The sequence below is a fragment of the Abramis brama genome (genome assembly GCF_963993115.1).
Source record: "Abramis brama genome assembly, chromosome: 14".
NCBI classification, from domain to species: Eukaryota; Metazoa; Chordata; class Actinopteri; order Cypriniformes; family Leuciscidae; genus Abramis; species Abramis brama.
This window is the reverse complement of record NC_139976.1, coordinates 34,957,503-34,982,264: the sequence shown is the minus strand read 5'-3', so window position 1 is coordinate 34,982,264 and position 24,762 is coordinate 34,957,503. Positions and strand designations below refer to the sequence as shown.

At 40.5% G+C, this 24,762-nt stretch overlaps 2 protein-coding genes across 2 annotated transcripts in view; both read left to right on the top strand.

Annotated features, from left to right (window-relative positions):
* The window catches only part of LOC311096687 (integrin alpha-X-like), a 569,425-nt gene that overhangs the window by 135,630 nt on the left and 409,033 nt on the right, over nucleotides 1–24,762 (top strand). The window lies entirely within an intron of this gene.
* LOC311096696 (uncharacterized protein) overlaps nucleotides 13,031–24,762 on the top strand; it is a 33,286-nt gene continuing 21,554 nt past the window's right edge. The window contains exons 1-10 of the mRNA XM_084136009.1: nucleotides 13,031–13,291; nucleotides 14,279–14,374; nucleotides 14,485–14,617; nucleotides 14,903–15,024; nucleotides 15,165–15,443; nucleotides 15,561–15,653; nucleotides 15,751–15,886; nucleotides 21,300–21,492; nucleotides 22,254–22,522; nucleotides 22,652–22,797. Coding sequence (XP_083992135.1) covers nucleotides 13,121–13,291; nucleotides 14,279–14,374; nucleotides 14,485–14,617; nucleotides 14,903–15,024; nucleotides 15,165–15,443; nucleotides 15,561–15,653; nucleotides 15,751–15,886; nucleotides 21,300–21,492; nucleotides 22,254–22,522; nucleotides 22,652–22,797 — 1,638 coding nt within the window. The 5' untranslated portion in view covers nucleotides 13,031–13,120. The remainder of the gene's footprint in view (nucleotides 13,292–14,278; nucleotides 14,375–14,484; nucleotides 14,618–14,902; nucleotides 15,025–15,164; nucleotides 15,444–15,560; nucleotides 15,654–15,750; nucleotides 15,887–21,299; nucleotides 21,493–22,253; nucleotides 22,523–22,651; nucleotides 22,798–24,762) is intronic.

Sequence of the window (24,762 nt, the reverse complement as noted above, 5' to 3'; positions counted from 1 at the left end):
AGAGCAGGGATGGGCAGCTTCGGTCCTGGAGGGCCACTGTCCAACAGAGTTTAGCTTCAACCCTAATCAAACACACCTGAACAAGCTAATCAAGGTCCTCAGGATTACTAGAAAGTTACAGGCAGGTGATTTTTTTCAGGGTTGGAGCTAAACTCTGTAGGACAGTGGCCCTCCAAGACCGAAGTTGCCCATCCCTGTTCTAGAGAGAAAAGGCCTGACAACGCCCATGAGATATCTAAATGGGAGGCTTTTTGAAGATAGCCTGCTACCTATGCTGCTATCTACCCTGTAACACCACCAGCATTTTTACGCCTAGTGCAAAAGGTGGGCCTTGGCTAGACGACTCTTGTAGTAAGAGGATAAATTAACCTGATGGGCTCTAGCTCTAAGCAGCCTACACTCAGATACTGAGAGGCTCAAGGCGAGAATGCTTAGCAAACCGCCACCAATTTCCTATTACTAAGCCTAAGCCAGAAATTGAGGCGGTACCGTGAGGGCCGACACACGAATATAAAGTGACTGAAGTTCAGAGCTATAATCTCAACGACTCTCTAAAGTGAGAGGAGAACTGCTGCTCTAGTATAAGGTGACTATCAAGGTAGGCCTTGCTTGACTTTGTAGATCTATCTGGAGCTTGACAGAGCAGTGGCCTCAGTAGAATAACTCCTGATAGGGAGGAAGCCATCTCACACAAAAAATGTCTAATAGGTGCTCAGATGAACGGTGGCCTCACTAGAGAATTTTCCATACAGCCAACCTGTTCACTACTACAGATTGGCACTACCCGTTATATAAGCCTGACGGCTCTAACATAAGAAGAGGCCTATGTGAAGGGTATACATAGCCTACCTAAATATGGGAACTTCAGGGCCCTAATTTCACCATCCTATGAAAACCATATTTAACACCCCCTTAATACTTCCTAACAGGGAACCAGTATTATTCATCAGTTTGCTGATAATGAATACGGGTTCTTCCATGCCTTCCCGATCTTATTGTGTAGATCTGCCAGGAATGGAAGGCTCACGACAGTTGGAGCTTCATGGCTGGAAAGAAACCATTCGTGAAGTCTGTCACGAGTGGTCTCTTCCCTTACACGCTCCAATGACAGCAGAAGCCTCGTTGAAGCGTGTTCCATAACACTCAACAGCTTAACATACGCGGTGCAAGGTGGCTGTGAGGGTTTGGGTTGTATATCCTCTTCACCCTCATCAGCCGTCTCCTGCTGTCTTGGGCTAGTTGTTTTTATACACAGCAGAGCACTCGCTGCTGGATCAGAGGATGTTAGTAACAATACATCCTCATCCTGCAGCTCACACTCGCGAGTCTCTGAAGGGCGTGAGAGATTAACAATTCTCTCAACCTCCTCAGCAAGCTCCCTCTGAAAAACCCCATGATTCCAATCTCTGCTCTGCCTCAGCGCGAGCGGGACCTGAATCGCCTGGTACAGATGTCGTTCCTCTTCCCTCGAGAAGAGAGCAGACAAGAGTGGAGTTTTCTCAAGGGAAAAAACTCACAGTGGCACAAGCAGATCCCTCAGGAACTGATCGTGCATGCTCTGAGCCCAAACAATAAACACACAAGTTGTGTGTCATTAAGTATCAATATCTTAGACACAGATGCACACACTTCCTGAAGCGTCTTTCACAAGCTATGATTACCTTTTTGAAGTTTCAGGTTGAAGCGTACAAACAAAACTGTCCCTGAAGACAAAAAGTGATTTTTGAATTTCACGAGTGTGTGAAAATAAACAACCTGTATAGAACACGAAACTGCGTTAAACTTGAAGCTGTTGAAGAAATAAAGCCAGCAGACACAACATTAAATATCATCTGCAGAATGTTTTGCATAAACCGGCATAACATTTGTTTTATTCTTGTGCACGCTCTAAAACACAGACAGTTCTGTTCATTGGTGGAAGAATGTGAACGTGCAGAACTGTCTGCTTGTGTTTCAGTGCATGCGAATGGAAAAAAAAAACATCTGTAACATTTCTCTGCCGATTGTCTCGGCGTACTTCTGCAGTTCTGCTCCTGATGTAAAACATGATGAAATGATTTGGCGGTTTTACTTTTCATGCAATCAAAATTTCACAGTCCATTTCAAAGTGCAACAAGCCTTTAAAGTAGCCTACCATTAATTGGAAAAGTATTACAGGAGTAAGGTCCGGGTGAGGAAGGAGACAAGCCAAGCGAAGTACCAAAATAACAAAAGGTTTATTAACAGGGAAAAACTCAAAACAAACAAGAAACAGTGTGTTGGTGCACAAACAATAACCGACAAAAGAGGAGTGAAGACCAGGAAGTTAAATACACACAGATGAACACAAGACAGGTGATGCAGCTGATGATAATGATGAACAGGTGGGTAATTGAGGGAGTGAGTTCAGGTGTGGAGACAAGGAGGATTCTGGGAACTGTAGTGAGCAGGACGAAGACAGGCGGTGAATGTGACAACAGGTGCATTGGAGTGTAGCCTATTAGGAATACACTAAAGTAATAAAACTTCTGATCAAGTACGTGAATTTCTTTCACCATTTAAAAATAATTATATGCTGTTTTCTTTATTTGTCATAAATGTTTACTTTTGTAACTACTTTCTATATGTATGTAAAGCTGCTTTGCAACCATGCAAAATGTGAAAAGTGCTATAGAAATACATTTTAATTTAATAAAAAAATACCTGATATTCAAAGTGTGGTTAAATTATTGAAAAGGTAAATGTCATAATTATAAAACTTACTTCATGATTATGAATTATTATTTTTTTGCAACTCAAAACACATTTCTTGTAAACTTTAATCTATACTATTTTATATACTCAACAAGTAGAACTCAAATACAGTTAATTGTATTGTACATTTAACCAGTCGGCCGGTGCTGACCACTCACAAGCCACGCCCTCGTCCCACGAACCCACTATTTGTCCGATTGCCCACTATAGTGGCCAAATGTCCAGTTGACCCCCCTGACCGGTCCCAAGCCATGCCCCCATCCCACGAACCCACTATTTGTCAGATTTCCCACTATAGTGGCCAAATGTTCCGTCAAACCATGCTGAGTTTTCAGTTTGCAAAAATGCAAATACATTTAGATAATTCAAACTTCTTTCCTTACAAATAAAATATACTTTCAAGTATTCAAACCTAGTATGCCTGGTATGGCCTTATGTGATTCCATTATGGTACAATGTTGCCTCGAGGCAGGGCCGTTTGAAGGAATTTGGGGGCCCCAAGCAAAATGGACATGGAGGCCACCCCCCACGCACGCACGCACGCAAAGCCTACAGGAACCACAGCATAGCCATATAGTTCACCCACACTTTATATAAATAAAAAATGTTTACAGTGCAAATACTGGTGTTGCATATACTGTGCTTAAAATTTGAACATTTTCAACAATTGAACTTTTGCAGTAACCTTGAAGTAGCTAACTGTTCAAGATCCATTGGTAACTTATAAAAGTAATGTCATATTTGCATAAACTGTCACTACCGTATCCCGTTACATACAAAATAAGCTATGAAAAAATCATGTTCCTCTGCCCAGAGGCGGCGTCAGCCGATTTTGCCGGGGCTTCAGCCCCGAATGTTTTGAGTGTAGCCCCGAATGTATTTTGAAAAGCTGACTGACAAATATGAAACCGGACAATAGTAAACCCCCGAAATCATATGTTGCCTAATTTCATTGTGCTATGGCTTTGCTGCTGTCTCTGACTGGTGATTGTTGAAATCTGTCTCTCACACAGAGACGCACCACGTGAGCGATTTAAGCCTATCCAAGTTCATCTCCAGGATTTGCGCGCAACAGCAAACAATCTCACAGCAGTTCAAATAAATAAATAAATAAATAACGCAGTCAGCACCACCGCACAGTCTTCTGTCAGACCAGATGTTGTCAGGCTATATGTCAGTAAAACTCAGAAAAACTAACTTACTGTCGTGTCAGCCGTTTACTCGCGGCGCGCACTCTTCAATCACGCGCAAATGCGGCGCGCCCTGTATCACGCAAAATAAACTAATAGCATGTAACATCGTGTTCTGTCGTCAATTAAGTATTGAAATAACCAAAAGGGAGATTAAAGCTGCGTCAAAACTCTATGTCGGGGCTTTTGTATTCCTTTGTAGTCTACATAAATGTTACACATTTTGGCGTAGCCCTACTCATTTTTCATTATTAATATTCTAACATTTTATCAACATTGCAAATTCATCAAAACTGACTAAATATTTTGTGACCAAAAATGTGAAAAATAGGCCTACATCTAGCCTAAATGCTCGTTCATGACATTCTTTTAACTATAAGCAACCCAATTTGTCTAGATCTGTATTATTTCCTTTGTATAATGAGCTTAAATATTGCTGCGCAGTCGTGTGATTTAGTCTGCTTTATTAACATTATTAAAATGTATTCATATTTAACTCTGATATGTAGCCTATATATATATAAGGTCCTCGAATGTGTTCGAATATTTCACCAGCATCAGCCTTTTCACAGTTTGTATCACTCCGCTTGTGTTGCGCAACTTGCATCATTAAGCCAGTAGGTGGTGACAAGTGACTGTCTTTATGAGTGAACAATTGAAATTTAATTTAATTGATTTAATAGTGCCAAAAACATTGATTAACTCAAGAAAGAAACAAGTTGCTGAAACCAAACTTTAATGCTAAAAAGTTTACATCTATGCAAAATAATCCTTGAAAGATTTCTCATTTAAGGCCATTCCTGTTTGGAATATGTGATTGTGTATTGTCAACTATAAGCAGAAACATTTTGCATTTCCATTTTCTAGTGTGGATCATTCATTTCAACATTTATCCTCATTCTCATGTTTAAGAGTTTGTTATCTGCTTGACAAATAATTTATGTATACTGCCCACTGACATGCTTTTAAAGCTATTGTTATCAAAAAATGTTGGCCTTCAAACACCTTAAAATGCACATATGTAGGTCAGAGAAATCCAAATTTTCACGGGGGAGCATGCCCCCGAACCCCCCTAACTACCTCACATTTTAATGTGTGTGTCTGTGTGGTAATATGGGCTGGTGTGGCAACAGTGCCAGGACTGAATTTTTTAACCAGTCTGCCCCCCTGCATATAGGCCTAAAATATACATTATTCTCTGTATCGAATCATGTTATCTTATTACCCACCCCAGCCCCTGATGTTTCAGGCTCAGCCCCTGATGTTTCAGGCTCAGCCCCTGATGTTTTTAAAACCTAGAAACGCCCCTGCCTCTGCCTCTTTCTGGTTAAATAATGTTTATAGATGGGTTACAAAGTATTTATTAAGTAAAAAGACTGTTTGCTAACAGTTAAATGACAATTAACTAAAGATTAAATAACTAACAATTTACCATCTATTAATGATGGTTATAAAGTGTTACCGAAAATATATGTTAGCATTTCCATATTTTGATATTAGGAGGGAAGCTGCTTTCACAACTACCAATGCTTAAAAACATCCCAAGCTGATGTTTGATGCACGGAATTTATTGTGTGGTTTTCCTAACCCCCATTTGGTAAATAGATTATCACGGTGGAATAGTTAGTATAGCATGCTATGCCACTTTAATCAAAACCTATTACAAAGCTATAGCAATGTCATGTCATTAAATACGATAAACGGTGATTCTGGAACAGATCTGCTTCTTCCTTATCCCGTTAAAAAACATATTATAGTATGTAACCATATTCCGTCCGTTCGGAAAAAAAAAAGTTGCACTAACTGTTCGTTACAAGCAGCATTTGCCGTCAGGCAGACAGCTAACATAAACATATTTTTGCTAGCCTACCTGCTGCAAAATTACACCATTTGTACAAGACAAGGAGAGCTATTTTATCCAGTGTAATTTATCACTTACTATCTTGTTTTAGCGTTCTCTTCTTTCTTTTCTGGCTTCCTGAAGCATAATTCCGCTTCATGATGACTGCCGAGGAGGTTTTGTATTTTGCCGGCAGCAGAGATCACGTGGTTGGCTGGCTGCTGTCAGCGACTACTGAGGGGGGCCCCCTTGAGGGGGATCCCGATAAAAGTGTCATTGCACTTTACTGCATTGACTATCAAAGGGGCGCTCACACAGTTTGTCATTGCATTTTATTCTTAACCAGTCGTTGTCTTGGGGCCCCGAGCAAGCAATTGCTTGGTTTGCTTGCCTTGTCGCGACGGGCCTGCCTCGAGGCAACATGCAGTTTTATGTAATTTCCTATGAAACATTTGATGATATATAATGTAAAGTTTTTGAAAATACTTCTTTACTTACCATTGAAGGTGACTCTGATTTTTTGTAACTGATTATCTGGACAGAAATTAGTGAAAAATGCCCTTTTCAGTGGAGAAAATATGGAGCCATGTGACGTGCACGTGTGCTGAAAGAGGGACCAAAATGGACCCCTGTGGGTCATGTGGCCACTCTTTTGCATTTTCATTTGTTAGTATTTGAGTTCCCCTCCCCTTATAGAGCATTGACCAATTAAATTTGATTACGTTTTTATTATAAAAAAGCTAAAATAGACTATGTTGCCTGGAGGCAACACCGTACCATAGAGGGTTAATGTGTAGTATGGTCTCTGTAGAATAGCAGTCTTTAAATGCAAGATATTTAAAGTGTACCTAAAGTATACTTGCAATAGTTCCACTTCAGTACTGAAGGATTCAAATTTAAGAATCTATTTCAAATATGCTTCCTTACATAACATCACGGTAAAGAATATTGTATTTAGTGTTTAAGGGTAAGATAATGATTCTGCTCAGCAAAGTTGCCTTTCCTGTTTTCTCCTCATTGTCTTTAATGGCTCTTTGAGTCCCAGTATCACTCAGAACTGATGGGATTAGCACACGAATGATTCACTGAGAATCTCACCTTTTGTTCTGCAAATGGCTTTCGGACCCAAATGGCCCTTGGAGCCTTATGCTGATTGAATTAGGATTTGCTAGACCCTCAGTCTAGGGTGTTACCTTAACCTGTATACTCATTTACATGCTTTGTTTGAATTTGTCTCCACCCCCAAAAGTCCCTCCTCCTAAAATGCCTATAAGATACCATGTAAAGTTATGTTAGATTAGATCATGTTGGACGTTTCTACAGCCGCGTAAAGTGGAGTTCTCAATAAAGAATAGCTTCTGTTGAACGCGATCCCGACTGTCTCACTGGTCTCTGCTTCGAACAAAGAAAACTTTACAACAGATGGTGCCTTGTGACCCGGATAGAGTTCCAGCTTCTTCACCTGAATCCAGATTGAAACAGCAAGCTCAACAAAAGATCTGCTTTCCAGACTGCATCTTTTGGAATCCAGAGCGAAACCTCTAGCTTTACAAAGACTGCCAGACTGAATCTTTCCAGATTCCTCCAGATTGAAAACTTCAAGCTCAAACAAAGATCTGCTTTCCAGACTGCATCTTTTGGAATGCAGAGCGAAACTTCCAGCTGAACAAAGATTTCCAGTCTGAATCTTCTTTTACAACCAAGGGTTGGTGAGTGCTACTCTATTCAAAAGAACCAATGCAGACCAGTACAAATGTTTTCCTCTGCGCCGTTCAGAGTAGAAGTTAACAAACAGCTGTAGAGTTTGGTTAACTAAAGATAAGCCTCTAAAAAGTTTTCTTTTAGAGATGAAATTGATCCTCTGTTGATGGCAGGGAAGATTAACAGTTACATGTTAATATTGTGTGTATGCTCTTGCTAGAGAAGACCTATCTGTAAGCTAGAGAATTAGCTTTAGAATTACATTTAGCCTCATGTGCTAATAAGATTGTACCCTCTGTTTGCAAGGCAGTAGAGAGAAGTTTTTTTTTGTGTGTTTTGTTTGTGGTAACAGAAATTCACAAAATGTTTAGGAAAAGTACTAGACAGATTACACCTTTTTGGACAGATAGTGAATTCAGGTCTTTGTTATCAGAGCACATGGACTCAATCGTGACTGAGGAAGTCAGATTGAATTTAACAAAGAAATTTAGCATTGATCCAGGCAAAGTTTGGTCAATCGAAGATTGTAAAAAGGTACTAGGAGAAAGTATTCGCAAGAACAGTGTCAAAGGCATTATCTTCTGTCACAGAGAATTCGGTTTAACCCTAGCTACAGAACAGTCTAAGCGCAACTCTGAGCTAGAGAAACAGATCAAAGAGCTCCATGCTAGAATATCTTCGTTGACTAAGAAAGTAAACCGCAACAAAGATGCAGAAAAAACTGATGTGGAAGAAGTTAGTCAGCCTGATAACAATTATCCTGACTTAAAAGCTTTCGTTGAAACAAATGTAGCCATCCAATCAGTAACTGATCAGCCTGTAGATTCAGTGCAGGTTTGTGGGGCTAGGAGAAGATCTCAGGGAACTGAAAGTGTTACTCCGAACTCTTCTGTTGTCCAAATACAAACGGTTGCCAAAACATCTTTAGGTCCTAAGGATATAGATAGACTCTCCCAGAGTTTACCCTCAGCACGCACAAATTTTTCTGAATTTAGAAGAGCATTGTTCAGTAAAATGCATCTTTACGACATGTCGTTGCCGGAAGTCACACAGCTGATGTCACAAATTCTAACTGAATCTGAATTCAACAATTTTGAGTCTGCTGTTACTTCCGAACTGCAACATGTCAGTAAAGGCGATTTGAGAGAAGGTGTTTTGAAAATCCTAAAGAATATCTTAGGACCCAAAATCGATTGGTCGAGAGTTACTAGATGTGTACAAGAGAAAGAAGAAACTGTGAGTGAATATACTGAGAGGTTCTGTCAGGTAGCGGTAACGTACAGTGGAATAGTGGATGATTCCGAAAGTGTGTTAGCTGACAAAGGAGCTCTAATCCGAATTTGGGCAGATGGTCTTGTAGCTGAGTACAGAACAGCCTTGCCATTCCTAGATATTACGTGGGCTAAAAGAACTCTCAGAAGTAACCTAGAAAGTTTAGCTATTTGGGAAAGAAATTCTGATGTCAAAGAGAGAGTAAGAATTGCAGCAGCATCCATTAAGGTCAACTCAGAGAAGCCAAAGAAACGCAAAAGTCCTAGAGAAGCCGGTTGTTCTTACTGTGGCAAGCACGGACATTTTGGAAAAGAATGTAGAAAAAACAAAAATAACTTAAGACAAGTTAACAATGTTATGCAGCTCTTACTACATTTGTTTGCTACTTTAAAGCAGCCCCTCCCCTCCTCGTTAAACTCGTGGGGCAACTTGATACAGTGTTAACCATTTAGGCTGTGAGTGCTTAATTTCCCCAGTAACTCACAACAAAGATGAAAGACTTATTTTTGTTTAATAGAACAAAAGGAAAGTGACTGTCACAGCCTTTGTTTGGGGGACATTCAGAAAACTCACAGCCATAAATGTTACACTGCAGAACACTACAATCAGACCTCCATGCTCTATATGATGTCTATTAAGACTGATGTTTCACTGGAGAATGAAAATGTGCCAATTTTCTCACACACTGTACAGTGTGTACACAACACAGGGACAGAATAGGACACGGACAGTGAGGAGCCCAGGAAGAACTGGAAGCAACAGGCTTTCGGGGGCCAACCCTGTGGTGAAGATTCCCTTATAGGCCCTTCCCAACCATAGTCCATCCTCACCTCACTGGTCCATAGGTGTCAAATAAATTAAGAAATAGGGAAAGAATGAAACGACAACAGTAGACTCTGAAAACGATAGAACCATAGTGTTTAAACTGCTACAACTGTAGTGTTTTGAAGAAATACTGCTCTCTGTTTTTCTGTTTTCTGTCTTACAGTGTGCAGATAAAACTTGATGGGTTTTTTTTCGAGATCCATATGCAACGACCGTCTCACCTGCATATGAAGCCACAACCTCAAGAAAACAACTAGACCCACTGCAGAGCCAACCAACACAGAAGAAAAATACACAACGCAGAGACATACGAAACCTTCAGTCATCCATCGACATGATCAAGACTACAAGCCTGCACCATTACATGAGTGCTGCACCGGGTTAATGTCAAGTTAACCAACAAGCAATCTTGATCTTTCAACAAAATTACACACCAGATGACTGAAGATAATTCTTCATGGTTCAGAAACTTGTTCACGAGAAAATGAGTTCCAACCATAAAAGAAAATGAAAAATACACAACGCAGAAAATTCACGGACCCTAAATTGCATGTTTTGTTTCTGTGTCAGCATGCAATTACAGATGAACAACACAGATCATGGTTGTGCCTGTAACTTTTTCAAGTTAAAAGAATGAACTTTTAAGTGTCTAAATTTGTATTTTTTGTGAGAGTTTTTAAGAACTCTCAAAGAGGGGACTGAAGGATTCAAATTTAAGAATCTATTTCAAATATGCTTCCTTACATAACATCACGGTAAAGAGTATTGTATTTAGTGTTTAAGGGTAAGATAATGATTCTGCTCAGCAAAGTTGCCTTTCCTGTTTTCTCCTCATTGTCTTTAATGGCTCTTTGAGTCCCAGTATCACTCAGAACTGATGGGATTAGCACACAAATGATTCACTGAGAATCTCACCTTTTGTTCTGCAAATGGCTTTCGGACCCAAATGGCCCTTGGAGCCTTATGCTGATTGAATTAGGATTGGCTAGACCCTCAGTCTAGGGTGTTACCTTAACCTGTATACTCATTTACATGCTTTGTTTGAATTTGTCTCCACCCCCAAAAGTCCCTCCTCCTAAAATGCCTATAAGATACCATGTAAAGTTATGTTAGATTAGATCATGTTGGACGTTTCTACAGCCGCGTAAAGTGGAGTTCTCAATAAAGAATAACTTCTGTTGAACGCGATCCCGACTGTCTCACTGGTCTCTGCTTCGAACAAAGAAAACTTTACAACAGTACAATCAAATATACTTAATATATACTTATATATATACTTAAGTGAGAAGCAGGAGACTCAAGCTAAAGTCTCCATTTAGATCTTAAAGAAATCTTATTTCTGTCTAGGAGGAACATTTGGGATATTAAAGAGATCTCTTTTTTTCTTTTTTTTCTTCTTTTTTTTTCTTTCGGTAAGCTTTCTTCAGACAGCATATATGTTCAATATAGCTTATGTGGTATCCTCTCTTTCATTTCTTAGGGAGATTCTGGTGGTCCATTACAGTGTAAGCAGGGTTCTGTATGGATCTTAGCTGGTGTCACTAATTTTGGGATTCCTTGCAGCACTGGAATTACACCTGACGGTTATGCTAGAGTATCCGAATTCCAAAACTGGATCTTGGAAAATGTTAATGGACCAGACACTGGATTTGTGACTTTTAAATCTGATGGTGAAGATAAGGACAGCAGCTTTCTGTGCTATGGAGAAGATACAGGTAGGTGTGAAAACAGGGAACAAAACGGGTTCTATACGTAAAGCCGGGGACACACTTAACGACTGTAAGGCTGATTATGAATGTAATTTGATACTTTCGACTGATCATGCCCAAACGCGCCGAGTCAGAGACAGTCGCGTTCACAGTCGTGTTTAAAATCTGCTCCAGTCATTGGAAACATTCTGTAAGTGTGTTCAGTTCAGTCTTGGAATGTTTTAGCTAGTCGTTAAGTGTTTCACTCCTGCTTTAGTGAATGTATGAAATAAAATCAACAATATTTTTTACAGCATTTACAGCTAGGTAAGTGTTTATTTTGCAATATTAAAAGTTGTGTGGATTAAAGTGAAAGTTTACCCAAAATTGTGTAGTAAGCAGTTTACAGATGGAAATTTCAGCCAGTTCATGTCATTTTTAAGTGTATGTACATATATATAGTTTCAGGCCTTTTCTACCCATTTGGAAATGGAGACATAAAGAATCCCTCTCAAGATGATGGAAGCTCTCCAATAGTATTCTTGGAAAAGCCCTTTGTATATTTTGGACGTGTTTATCGACAGACCTATGTAAGCACATTGTCTTCATATATTGTGTGTATGTATCTGTGTTTGTACATTGCATTCGGAAGGTATTCACAATCCACTCCATAACACACAATGACAAAGCAAAAACCAGATTTGCGGTAAAAAGAACACTGAAATACTACACTGACATAAGTATTTAGAAAATTAACAGTTGAAGCACCTCTGACAGGTGTTACAACCTCAAGTCATTTTTGGGTGTGATGCAACAAGCTTTGCTCACCTGGATTTGGAGATTTTCTGCAATTCTTTTCTGCAGATTGATGTGTTTAATTTTTTTAAAGCATTAAATTATTCCTCAAAAGGACATTTTCAATATTAGACAATTAAAATCATAATTTTGAAATAATCTGTTGAATTGATTGTTTCATTGTCTCAATAACAATAATAAAACAATATACAAATCATAAAAACAGTATTACTTTTTTCAGCTTTTACACAAATTACATGATGAATTGTACATTACATACATACATGTAGGAATTCTCATTCGTGGTTTATAGTATAATCTTTTCAATTTTGTTATGTAGCTTGATGCTAATTGTAGCTCTAATGCACACTGCGTCAGGAACTATTCGTTTAACAAATTAGTTAATGGAATAGAATTCACACAAGGTCCCAAGAATATGTTTTTTCAGACTTCAGATAATAGGTGGATTATTGTATAGTGGGATGAAAGTTGTGTATATTGGCAAGCCATGTAATGCCAGAATAAAGGATAATAATGGCTGAATATAAACAAAAGAATAATGATAAAAGAATAATGAAGATTAAGTCTCATACCGGCAGAGGTGTGAAAGGTTCGTCAAGTGAGAACAATAGAAACATGAATGATCGCCTCATCAGACCTTAGACAATAGACTGCAAATGCGTGTTTACAGGGCAATAACATATTTTTTTAGCATCTTAGCCTTCTCTAAAAACTCACATGACATGGTCTTACAAAATGTTTCATATAGACATAAGTCTTGAACTGTAAACTCCCAAGAGTCATCTTTCTATATATATGTTGATTATGAGTCTATACAGAATGACTTATGAGCAGCAACCTTTTTATTTTGGGTATGTCATTTATGCCTCACTTGCCAAAATGGGGTATATGGGGTACAGTATCCAATTTATATTGTATAGCCAAATCCCTTTTATAATATTGTTTTATCTCTGCTTCAGGTTAATAACAACGGGCATTTGACATTCGATGAGCCTCTTTCAGATTATTCACCTTCGCAAGTCAACAGAGACATCATTGCTCCACTGTGGACAAACATGGACAACACTGTCACTGGAAACATCTCCTATCGTCAGGTCACCAGAGGCGGACTCTTACTAGCAGCCTCAAACAACATAAACCAGTATTTTCCCAATCTGAACTTCACTGCCTCATGGCTGCTCATTGCCACTTGGGATAAAGTACCATACTTTAACAACTCACAATCGGTAAGCCAGCCTATATGTTAATGTCATAAGTCTTTTTGGAATTTTTGTGTTCCAAGCACTATTCAAATTATTTGAGGTATATCGATTCAATTCCAATATATTTTGGTGTCTCCAAACAGACAACGTTGATGGATTAGAATGATCAGTTTTATTTTCTCTTATATGTTTTTATTTCTCTAAGAATGCAGGTAAACCCATGTTAGGCCAACATAACTTTCCAAATTGTTCCAAACTAAGATACATTTTAGCAATAGTTAATTAACTAGTTAATAGTTAAAACTAACAGAGTAAAGGTGCGGTCACGTTTTGTTATGTATTCTCGGTTTTGTTTAACCTTATTGTTATGTGGTCCTTAAGGTTACTTTTTGCCCTGTTCTGTTCCTATTTCCTGTGCCACATGTTGTAGTCCTGTGTAGGTTTTTTTCTGTTAATTAGTATTTGATTGTTCCCTGGTGTGTCTTGTCAGCTTATTACCCCTTGTGTTTACCCCTGGTGTTTGTCCCTGGTGTTCTTTGTCAGGTCTTGTCCCTCTGTGGATGTTATACGTTGGATGTCTCTGCTACTTTGATCATGATTCCTTGTGTTTTGTTTCTGGATTCCTGGTTCTTTGTGTTTTATTGATTTTTTAAACTCCACTGCATTTGGATCCTCTCGCCCTTGTTTCTGAGTTTCACCAACGTAACACGTTTACCATTGCTTGGCAAAATTTCAAGGGCGAAATCAGAAACAGAAAGCTGATTGGTTTTAAAATTGCTTCTGTGTGAGCAGTGAATTCAATAGACAATGAACCTTTTTGCCAACAAATTTCACTGAAATGTGGCTTCAATAATTTGGGTAAAAGTAATAGGAAAACTGTTTATGTATATCAAAGCACAAAATTGAAAGATAAATATATTTTATTTAAGGCACTGCAGAATTAATCAAGAATAAAAATGACATGACACTCTGTCTATGAGCTATTAGGATAATTTTCTTTTTCTGTAACAGAGTTCATCTTTTCAAGTTGTTTTGGTCTCTGGTGGCTCTCTGTCTTTTGTCATGATGAACTACGGAAATATCTCCTCTACAGATCAAAGTTTTCAGGTTAGAAAGAATTAGAACCGTATCTCTGAACTCTGGCACTAAGATAATATTGGAGAACTTTGCGCCACAAAGCTTTTTTGATGATTATGATGATAGATTTTTCTACTCAGGCCGGCTATGGCACAATAGACTCAACAAATTATTCCTCAATCCCTGTGGCTGATGCAAATAAGCTGTACGACTCCAGCAATGTCAATGTCCCGGGACGCTGGGCATTTCGTGTTGATGGTGGACCTGAAGAGGGTAATCCTTTGACTCTGTGCAATGACTTTTTTGAAACCATGATCTGATCAAATCAGACCAATTACAACTTAAAAAAAGAAGTAGAAAATGTTTGTGACCAGTGTAATAAGTATACATTTAAAGCTGCTGTAAGCTGTTGGAAAACCATGCATAAAATATCCCTGATACATTCTGTACAATTTTAATTTAGGGATTTTTGCAGTTGGACTTTGTTAAAACACTCAACCATTATAACCACTAAATAATTTACAATTTAATATTAAGATGTTCCTTTTTCAATTGCAGGAATTTTTTACCCGTATGGAGATGAGGATACAAAGAACCCTGCAGAGTATTTTGGAAGTTCTCCACTGATCACTCTGGAGCAGCCATTTGTCTACTTTGGGCATGTTTATAATCAACTATACGTAAGCAGCATTTTCACATTCATGACATTTAACACTATCTTAGTTTTATCGAAACAACACGAGTAGCTTTATATTCCACATTAAGTATATTACTTAAAAGTCCAGATGACTGAGCTTTCACTGTTTTGGTCTCATAACAGGTGAATAACAAGGGGTACTTGACTTTTGAAGAACCGTTTTACCAGTGGTATCCCTATGATTTTCCAGCATACTCGACTAGAGACATCATCGCTGCACTGTGGACAGACATTGACATTACAGATAAAGGAACCATCTCTTACCGACAAGTAACAGATGGTCATCTCTTGAATCGGGCTTCAAGAGACATAAACCAATATTACCCCAACTTGAACTTCTCTGCCTCATGGGTTTTTATTGCTACATGGGATAAAGTACCGTACTATGGATACAGAGGGGCAGTAAGTTTTTCATTCAATTATCATACACTTTTATTGCATAATATTTTAATTGAACTGAAATTTATGGCATATCCAGAATGATGCTTGTATTAATGAAGAATTCCCGATCTCTTCCAGGTGTCGACCTTCCAAGTGGTTTTGGTGTCTGGAAAAAACCTGTCATTTACACTCATGCATTATGATCATATCACCTCCACCTACGCTGCAGAGGTAAAGCAGTGTGGAAAATGTGCTAATATGATCTTTGGTAGTGTGAAATGTTTTTGGATTTAATGGATTTTTTTCTTTGTGTTCTCTTCATTAACAGTCCGGCTATGACACAATTTGCTCTACCAATTTCTTTTCAATTCCTGTTCCCGACATCACAAACCTGCCATACACAAGCAATGTCAACGTCACGGGTAGATGGGTATTTCGTGTCGACAATTCATCAGAAAGAAATGGTAAAGAAATGCCTTAATGAAATGTGCCACTCAGTTTCATATGTCTAATTTTATAATTGGTGTCTCAAAACATGCATTTTTGTTTCTTCAAAATCCACGAGAGACAGGCCAGCAGGTTAAAACCAAAGAACAGGAAAACAAAGGCGTTCTCAGAAATACAGTGTGACACTAGGCAAGACTTCACAATGAGTGCCGGACCTTTCTACGTACGCCGGATCTACTAATAGGAATCTCGCTAGAGAGGCCAATCGACTTCGAGTGAAACTAAACGAGCCAATGCACATTGGCGTGCAATTATTTGCATCAGCTGTTCAGCCACGCAGCACAGGTATATAATAAGCAGAAGTTGCGATTGCACTTCAGCCTTTTGCTTCGGAGCCAAGCACTTCGATGCTTTCTACAAACTCCCAGGAGATTGTGAACTTCTACGAGCCAGCTTTTTTTTGGACCTCTCCACTCTGGTACGGTGTGACAGCACAGCAGCACGAGCAGTCTTTTTCTCTCTCTTTTCTCTCTCTTTCCTGTTTTTTGTTTTTGCCTTTTGAGCAAACAAAAAGCTGTTTTCACAGCTGGTAAGGTGTGCAGAGAGCGCTCAAAAGCCGTTTTCACGGCTGGTAAGACCAGCGAGAGAGAGACAGTGCACAGACAGGTGTACATTCCTGTCTGTGTTCGCGGTGACCGTTCCCCTGCATGCTTCAGCACCAGCGAGAGCAGTCCCTAAAAGAGCTTACACAGATAGAATGCGTCTTTTCAAAGATGACATTCTATCTGTGTGTTTCTGGATGCGGTCGCTACCTGGGATTGCGGGATGGTCACGATAGCTGCCTCGTGTGTCTGGGCCTCGAACACGCTGAGGCAGCCTTCGTGGATGAGTCATGTACCCATTGTGGGAAGATGACCTTCTAGGAGCTGCGGTCAAGACTCTCGTTCCTGCAAAGGGGCGGATTCCCCGTGCCCGCGCCTCGATCTAACCCTTCTCAGAGGGTTGCTTCGAGCTCTGACACGGGAGACCTGAGGATCACGGTGAGCACGCTTCCTTAAGGGAACCAACCCCCTAGGAACCCTCATCCCTCTCACGTTCCGCAGCCAGTAGAGCCACTGGACCATCCTCGAAGTGTGTACCAGTCGTTTCCTTCAGTGCTCCCCGCGATGAACAAATGTTGATCACTGCATCGGAGGGTGGGTCGACTCGGCGCCGCTGCCTCCTTCGGGTGTGCCCGAGTCGGACCCGGAGAAGATGGCCATGCCTTCCCGGGCCGCCAACAGGATCGGGCTCATGTGGAACCCTCCACCGTGTCCCAAGCCCTCGAGGCTGGATGATTGGTATCTTGAGGTGGCGCACGCTGGTTCTCAGCAACCCACTCCAGTGCCTTTCTTCCCGGAGGTGCACGAGGAGCACACGGTGACATGGACGGCACCTTTTACTGCCAGAAACCGTCCCGGTGGCTCCTCCTCCCTTACCACCCTTGATGGTGGGCCGGCTAAGGGATACACGCGTACCCTGCCAGTGGAGTGGGGCGTTGCTATGCAGCTGTGCCCTAACTCCACATGGTGCAGAGAACCATGTCTCGCTTCCCGGGCCTATAAGTACTCGTCGGACTTAACCGGCAGGGCTTACAAGGCCTGTGGGGAAGCCGCCTCTGCCATGCATGCCATGGCGTTGCTGCAGGTCCATCAGGCCAAAGCACTGAAGGAACTGCACGAGGGTGGTCACGATCCACAAGTTCTCCAGGGACTTCGTGCCGCAACAGACCTCACGTTTCGTGCGACGAAGGTCACTGCGCGGTCAGTGGGTCGTGCAATGTCCACTTTGGTGGTCCAGGAACGCCATCTCTGGCTATGTCTGGCCAACATGAGGGAGACCGACAAGCTCCGGTTCCTTAACTCCCCTGTGTCCCAGACCGGCCTCTTTGGCGACGCAGTCAAGAACTTCGCCCAGCAGTTCTCGGCTGTACAAGAGCAGACAGAGGCCATCAAACACATCCTGCCCACCCCACTGCCCGCAGCCCCTCAGTCTGCTCGTCGCCGGGGGCGTCCTCCTGCGTCTGCCCTCGCTCCCGCACCTACCCTCAGCCTCCACCTAAATGGCGCCGTGGAGCCAGTCACAGGCAGGCCGCCCCGCCCGTCCAGGCCCACGCCAAGAAGGGCGGTTAAGCCAAAGGTCCCTAGGATGGGCGACCCAGAAATGGATGGGACTGCTCTTTGGGAGATGGTGACCGCACCGCTCCCTCCCCCGGAAGAGGGCCGGATGGAAATTCTTCTGTTTCCTTTTGTTTCTGTTCCGCCGCTGGCCTCAAAACCAGTGGTACCCAAATTTTCAATAAAAAAGTAGTTTCTTTCATCTCTGGATCCGAAGAGGGCCCGGAGAGCAGTGGGGGGAGAAAATCCTCACCACTCTCATCCGCCTCTTCTATTGTCAGCGGGCAGCAGTGTGCGGTTCGAGAACGCAACCAAGCTGCCTCCTGCCCCGTGAAACCAGGTAAGTGTTGCACAGCACACTCAGACTCCGCTATGAGCCACCTCCCAGAGAGAACCTCCCGAGCCGCGTCCCTGTGTTCCACCTCGCTGCCCCACCCTGGGTACGCCTGCAGTCCCTTTGGTCCTGCTTGTACGGTCTCTGCGAGCCTGGTTAGCGCTCCCCAGTCCGAATCGCTGGCTCATTCGGACCATCAGGCTCAGCTATGCGATTCAGTTCGCCCGGCGTCCCTCTAAGTTTTGGGCCATCCATTCCACTACAGTGAGAGCAGCCAATGCCCATGTCTTGCGGGCGGAGATCGCAGTCCTACTGGCCGAAGGACGCGATAGAGCCAGTCCCTCCAGCCAATATGAGGTCAGGGTACTACAGTCCCTACTTCATTGTACCCAAGAAAGACGGTGGGTTACGACCGATCTTGGATCTGCGAGTTTTGAATCGGAGTCTCCACAAGCTACCGTTCAAAATGCTCACGCAGAAACGCATTTTCGAAGGCATCCGTCCCCGAGATTGGTTTGTAGCATATGACCTGAAGGACGCGTACTTTCATGTCTCGATTCTTCCTCGACACAGGCCGTTTCTGGGGTTCAAGGGTCGAGCATATCAGTACAAGGTCCTTTGGGCTGTCCCTGTCTCTCTGTGTCTTCACGAAAATCAGAGGATCTCTTTTCTCGGTATGGAGTTGGATTCGGTCGCACAGACAGCGCGTCTCACAGAGGAACATGCTCAGTCGGTGCTAAACTGGACGGCAGCGGAAATTCTTTCAGTGGCTCCTGGGGCATATGGCAGCAGCGGTATGAAATATATGAGACCGCTTCAGCACTGGCTTCACGGCCGAGTCCCGAGATGGGCGTGGCATCACGGCACTCACCGGGTGACTATCACACCGGCGTGCCGCCAGACCTTCATCCCGTGGTCAGGCCCCTCGTTCCTGCAGGCAGTAGTGCCCTTGGAACAGGTGTCCAGGCATGCTGTGGTATTCACAGATGCCTCTGCCACCGGTTGGGGTACCACGTACAACGGGCATGCAGTGTCAGGGGTGTGGACAGGCCCTCAACTGCATTGGCACATCAACTGCTTCGAGTTTCTAGCTGTACGTCTCGCTCTGAGCCACTTAAAAAGCTTGCTACAGGGCAGAGACGTGCTGGTCCGTACGGACAACACTGTGACCGTTGCGTACATCAACCGACAAGGTGGTCTATGCTCCCGTCGCATGTCGCAACTCGCCCGCCATCTCCTCCTCTGGAGTCAGAAGCATCTGAGGTCACTTCGAGCCATGTATTTCCCCGGTGTGCTCAACCATGTGGACAACGAGCTGTCACAAGCTGTGCTCCCGGGAGAATAGCGACTCCATCCCCAGGCGGTTCAGCTGATCTGGAGAGAGTTCGGGGAGGCTCAGGTAGACCTGTTTTCCTCCTCAGAGACCTCCCACTGCCAGTTGTTTTATTCCCTGACCGAGGGAACACTCTGCACGGATACACTGGCACACAAGCTGGCCCCGGGGCCTCCGCAAATATGCGTTTCCCCCAGTGAGCCTACTTGCACAGACCCTGTGCAAAGTCAGGGAGGACGAGGAGCAGGTCCTTCTGGTGGCCCCCTATTGGCCCACCCACCTGGTTCCCAGAACTCATGCTCCTCGTGACAGTCCCTCCCAGGCCCATTCCTCTGAGGAAGGACCTTATGACTCAGAGACGGGGCACCCTATGGCACCCACATCCGGACCTCTGAAAATTCCATGTCTGGTCCCTGGACGGATTACCAAATGTAACGAGACATTATATAGTAAAATAAGTGATACCTCTGTTTTTGGTGAAAGCATTATGCAAATAACTTATCTATAACAGAATGTACATTCAAACTGGCACGAGTGCCTTCAGATTTTTGAATGCAACTTCCTAAACAACAAATTATATTTTTACCTTTAATAATTTTAATGATTATTGTTTGTGAAATATATCAGTGCTGAAAACTCTCCCCCATATACTAAGATTTGCTGTTTTGAACCTTTTGAATTTACATGATTTGCGCAGAAGTTTTTGTTGGTGGGTTTTTTCCATCCAAAATTTCTAAAGATTAATTTATTAATCAATTAGGCCTGGTTTCACAGACAGGGTTTAGATTAAGCCAGGCTTAGGCCTTAGTTTAATTAGGACTTTTAAATAGCTTTTAAAAATGTGCCTTAGAAAAAAACATTACTGGTGTGAATCTTGAGACAAAACAATGGCACTGATATATTTTAAGATATGTCAGATATGTCATTATTTATTGAAATATTTATTATATATATGTATAAAGTCATCTTATGTGAAAAGTGCCTTTTGATTGGCTCGTAGGGCTGTGAAATTATTAATCCCAATGAATCGCATCCAAAATAAAAGTGTGTTTACATAATATATGTGTGTGTACTGTGTATAATTATTTAGTATATAAAAATACTCACACATGCATGTTTATTTTTAAGAAATATTTGCATGTATATACTGTATATATATTTATATATAATTTATATTATATATAAATAGTTTATATATAACATTTTTTTCTTAAATATATACATATGTGTATTTATATATACAAAATAATTATACACAGTACATACACATATATTATGTAAACACAAACTTTTATTTTGGATGCGATTGATCGTGATTAATCGTTTCACAGCCCTAAGCTGCTTGAATACAGCAGTGCAATCTCAGGAATTTATCATATTTATCAATATTCTATGTGGGGTTGGAAAGGATAACTTTTTCATCATGCTTTTTTTGTTGTTTTTTTTATTTATAATAATACCTTTATAGTAATAACATAAAATGTTGGCTACATATATTGAATCAGGAATTAAACATGAGTCTCCATCAAATGAGGTGCATGATGCTGTCTGCAGCAGTACTGCTGGAGAAGCTGGGTAAAACAACATTGTGTTTTTTGTGTTTGCAGCCTCAGATGATCTTCCCAGTGCTCAGGTGTGTGGAAGAACCACATTTAGCAGCAGCAGGATAGTTGGAGGTCAGAACGCTTCAGCTGGACGCTGGCCGTGGCAGGCTAGCCTTCTTCTGGACGGCAGACACTTCTGTGGAGGTTCTCTCATTAACAAACAGTGGGTGCTGACTGCTGCCCACTGTGTTGATAGGTAAACTCATTCAACTAAATACTTCTGCTTTCGTAGATGCTTTGAGAATATTACATTTTGACTGAGGAATTTATTTAACCTTATTAAAGCCTAATGTATCATATTTGATATGCAAATTTCTAAGGCCAACATGATCAAAACTTTGCTGAAAAAATGCCTTTTTGTTTTGTTTTTATTTTAGTATACATCTTCAATAAATAAAGGCCTTTTAGTATAACTGTAAAAATGTCCCCTTTTAGCTTGTGGTCCATGAAATCTTTACTGTTTTTAGACAGTATAAATGTAAGAATAAAGAATGAAGTATTGTTAGTAATATTTCAAGATGAACATTTACTGGACTGAAGCTGCTTAGATTTACCTAATTATCCGTATTTAATTTTTTTTTTTATCTTGTTCAAATGTAAGTATCAAATATGATCCATCAGCTATTTGTTCACCTCTCAATCATTACATTGCATTTCATAATACATTTTAGAACTACAGAGCTCTGATCATAAAACTAAGCATTTAAATGTTATATTAGTAAGACATATTATTGGCAGATATAGAGTGACAACTGATATTTTATTACATTTTATGCAAGTAGTCTGTTCAAAGAGAGAGATTTTTTATAATATTCTGTCTAATGTCTCAATAAACGCTAAAAACAAATTTTAAATAAACAATATTTTTCTGACTTATTTTTAATATGTTAGGCTTTAAAGGTTTAAAACTCTTCTTGACTAATCTCTGTTTTTTTTCTTTATTTTTCTATATTTCAGTTATTACATCTATTATTCAACTGTGGTTTTGGGGCGACAGACCCAGGAAGGCTTCAACCCGAACGAAGTTTTCAGAGATGTGATGGCAGTTGTCAAACATCCCAGTTACAACTATCTTACGAAAGACAATGATATCGCTCTGCTCAAACTGAGCTCTCCCGTCACCTTCACTGACTACATCAGACCCGTGTGTCTAGCAGCTGATCACAGTGTGTTTAACAACGGCACAGAAAGCTGGATCACTGGATGGGGAAACATTAGTGAAGGAGGTGAGAATTCATTCCTGTTTAACTTCTTAGTTACATTAAACTCAACATGAAACGCCTTTCATAATCCCATTCAAAACAGGTTAATTTGTGCCTATGTAGAGTAAATAACTTCTCATGTCTTTCCTACAGTGTCCCTCCCATCCCCTAAAGTTCTTCAGGAAGTGGAGGTTCCTGTAATTGGTAACAGACAGTGCAACTGTCTCTATGGAGTTGGAAATATAACAGACAACATGATCTGTGCTGGTCTACTGGAAGGAGGCAAGGACTCATGTCAGGTACACAAACCCTGTTCAGCAAGTGTGTTTACAAGGTAAACAATAATGCTGTGTCCTAAATCGAATACTTCCCTACTATATAGCTTGCAAAAAACAGTTCACTAACAGAGTAGTACATATTTTTCAAAAAATAGTTGGCGAAAAGTACAAGACCGGCGAGATTCTGAAGTGTGCATAAGATTGTAACCGTCTCCAGAAAAACCTCTTAGGAGGCAAACTACACAATAAATTTAAGGGAGGGATCTACCGACCAGATTTGCAATCGACCCCAGTGCTATAACTCAAACATATAAACTTCATAACACATATATGCCAAAAAATACAGTTTTTAAAGGAACACTCCACCGTTTTTTCATATTAAACTATGTTATTCCCATACAGAAAAAAAAAAAAAATTAAAATATATTTTAAAGTGTCAAAAATATATCTGGCATATATTCCAAATACATTGAAATATATTTGCATTGTTGTTCACTTATATTTATCATTTTGAAATATATTCTGAAATATAACAAGAATATATGTTAAGTGTGAAATATATTTACATTTATAACATGTAATGTAAAATATATGACAAAATATATGGTCATAAAATGTTTAGCTTGCTAAAGAAGGGTTGAAAATGTATTTTGATCATAGTAATTCCTCTACGCAGTGTTGAAGAAATTTCCACAGGCCACCAAGGGACAACTGGGGACAGCTGTCAACTCAAAAATAGCTGAACTCAGATTTAAAATGAAATAAATAAAAATGTAAAAAATTAATTGAAAATGTGTTGTTTGTTTGTGAAATTGTTAACTTTTTAAATTTCAAAATATATTTCAAATGAAACAATTTGCAAAAGTTAAAACATATATGAACATATATGTTGTTAGTAAATATATTGACATATAAATATATTCACATATTTAACTAAAATATATTTTCAAAAAAAGAAAAATATATTTACATATATTTAACTAAAATATATTTATTGGGCCAATTTCAAATATTTGCATATATTCCAAAAATATATTTCAAAATATATTTCAAATATATTTCTTTTGTGTATGGGAATTCCCTTAACTACGAGTTGATACATACCTCTCTCGTCTCAGTGCGCGCGGCGACACTTTGATAGCACTTAGCTCAGCCCAGTTCATTCATTAGGGACCAAACAGAGATGAAGTTAGAAGCGACCAAACACCTCCACGTTTTCCCTATTATTTCCCTATTCCCTGTAATACATGCTTCTGCTGTACAATATAGCGTACATGAATCACCCCCCAACAGAGCAGGTGACATGATATTTGACAATACACTACAAGCCGAGTGTACTGTACATCAGAAAATCCCCCACCCCCAGCAGATCTACCGCCAAAACATATATTCTGCTGCTTCTCCAAAGAGCCATAGGAACGTGTGAATGCTATATATATGTGTCTGGCTCTTTAGTTTTGAGTATGAGAAATGGGGCATATGCTTGGTCTTGGCGGACTATATCTGCCTACGCAGTATTCCCCCAAACAGATCTAGCCGTTAAATGTGGGCTGCCATGAGGTGTATATAAGGCGTGTTAAAGCATCTCGTAGTGTAGCCCTATGTGTACTAGTGTACCCTTTTTTTTTCAAGCGGTGTCCCTTGTGACTTACCAATGTGGTGTTCTACATATGTGCCTACATACCAGTGTATGTGTGCTATTAAACTAATATATTTGAAATATATTTTCAAAATATATTTTTGGAATATATGCAAATATTTGAAATTGGCCCAATAAATATATTTTAGTTAAATATATGTAAATACAGTGGGGAAAATAAGTATTGAACACGTCATCATTTTTCTCAGTACATATATATTTCCAAAGGTGCTATTGACATGACATTTTGGACAACTCTTGGACAACTCTTCTGATTATTCTTTTCACTCCTCTGTCAGAAATCTTGCGAGGAGCACTGGTCGAGGCAAATTTATGGTGAAATTATT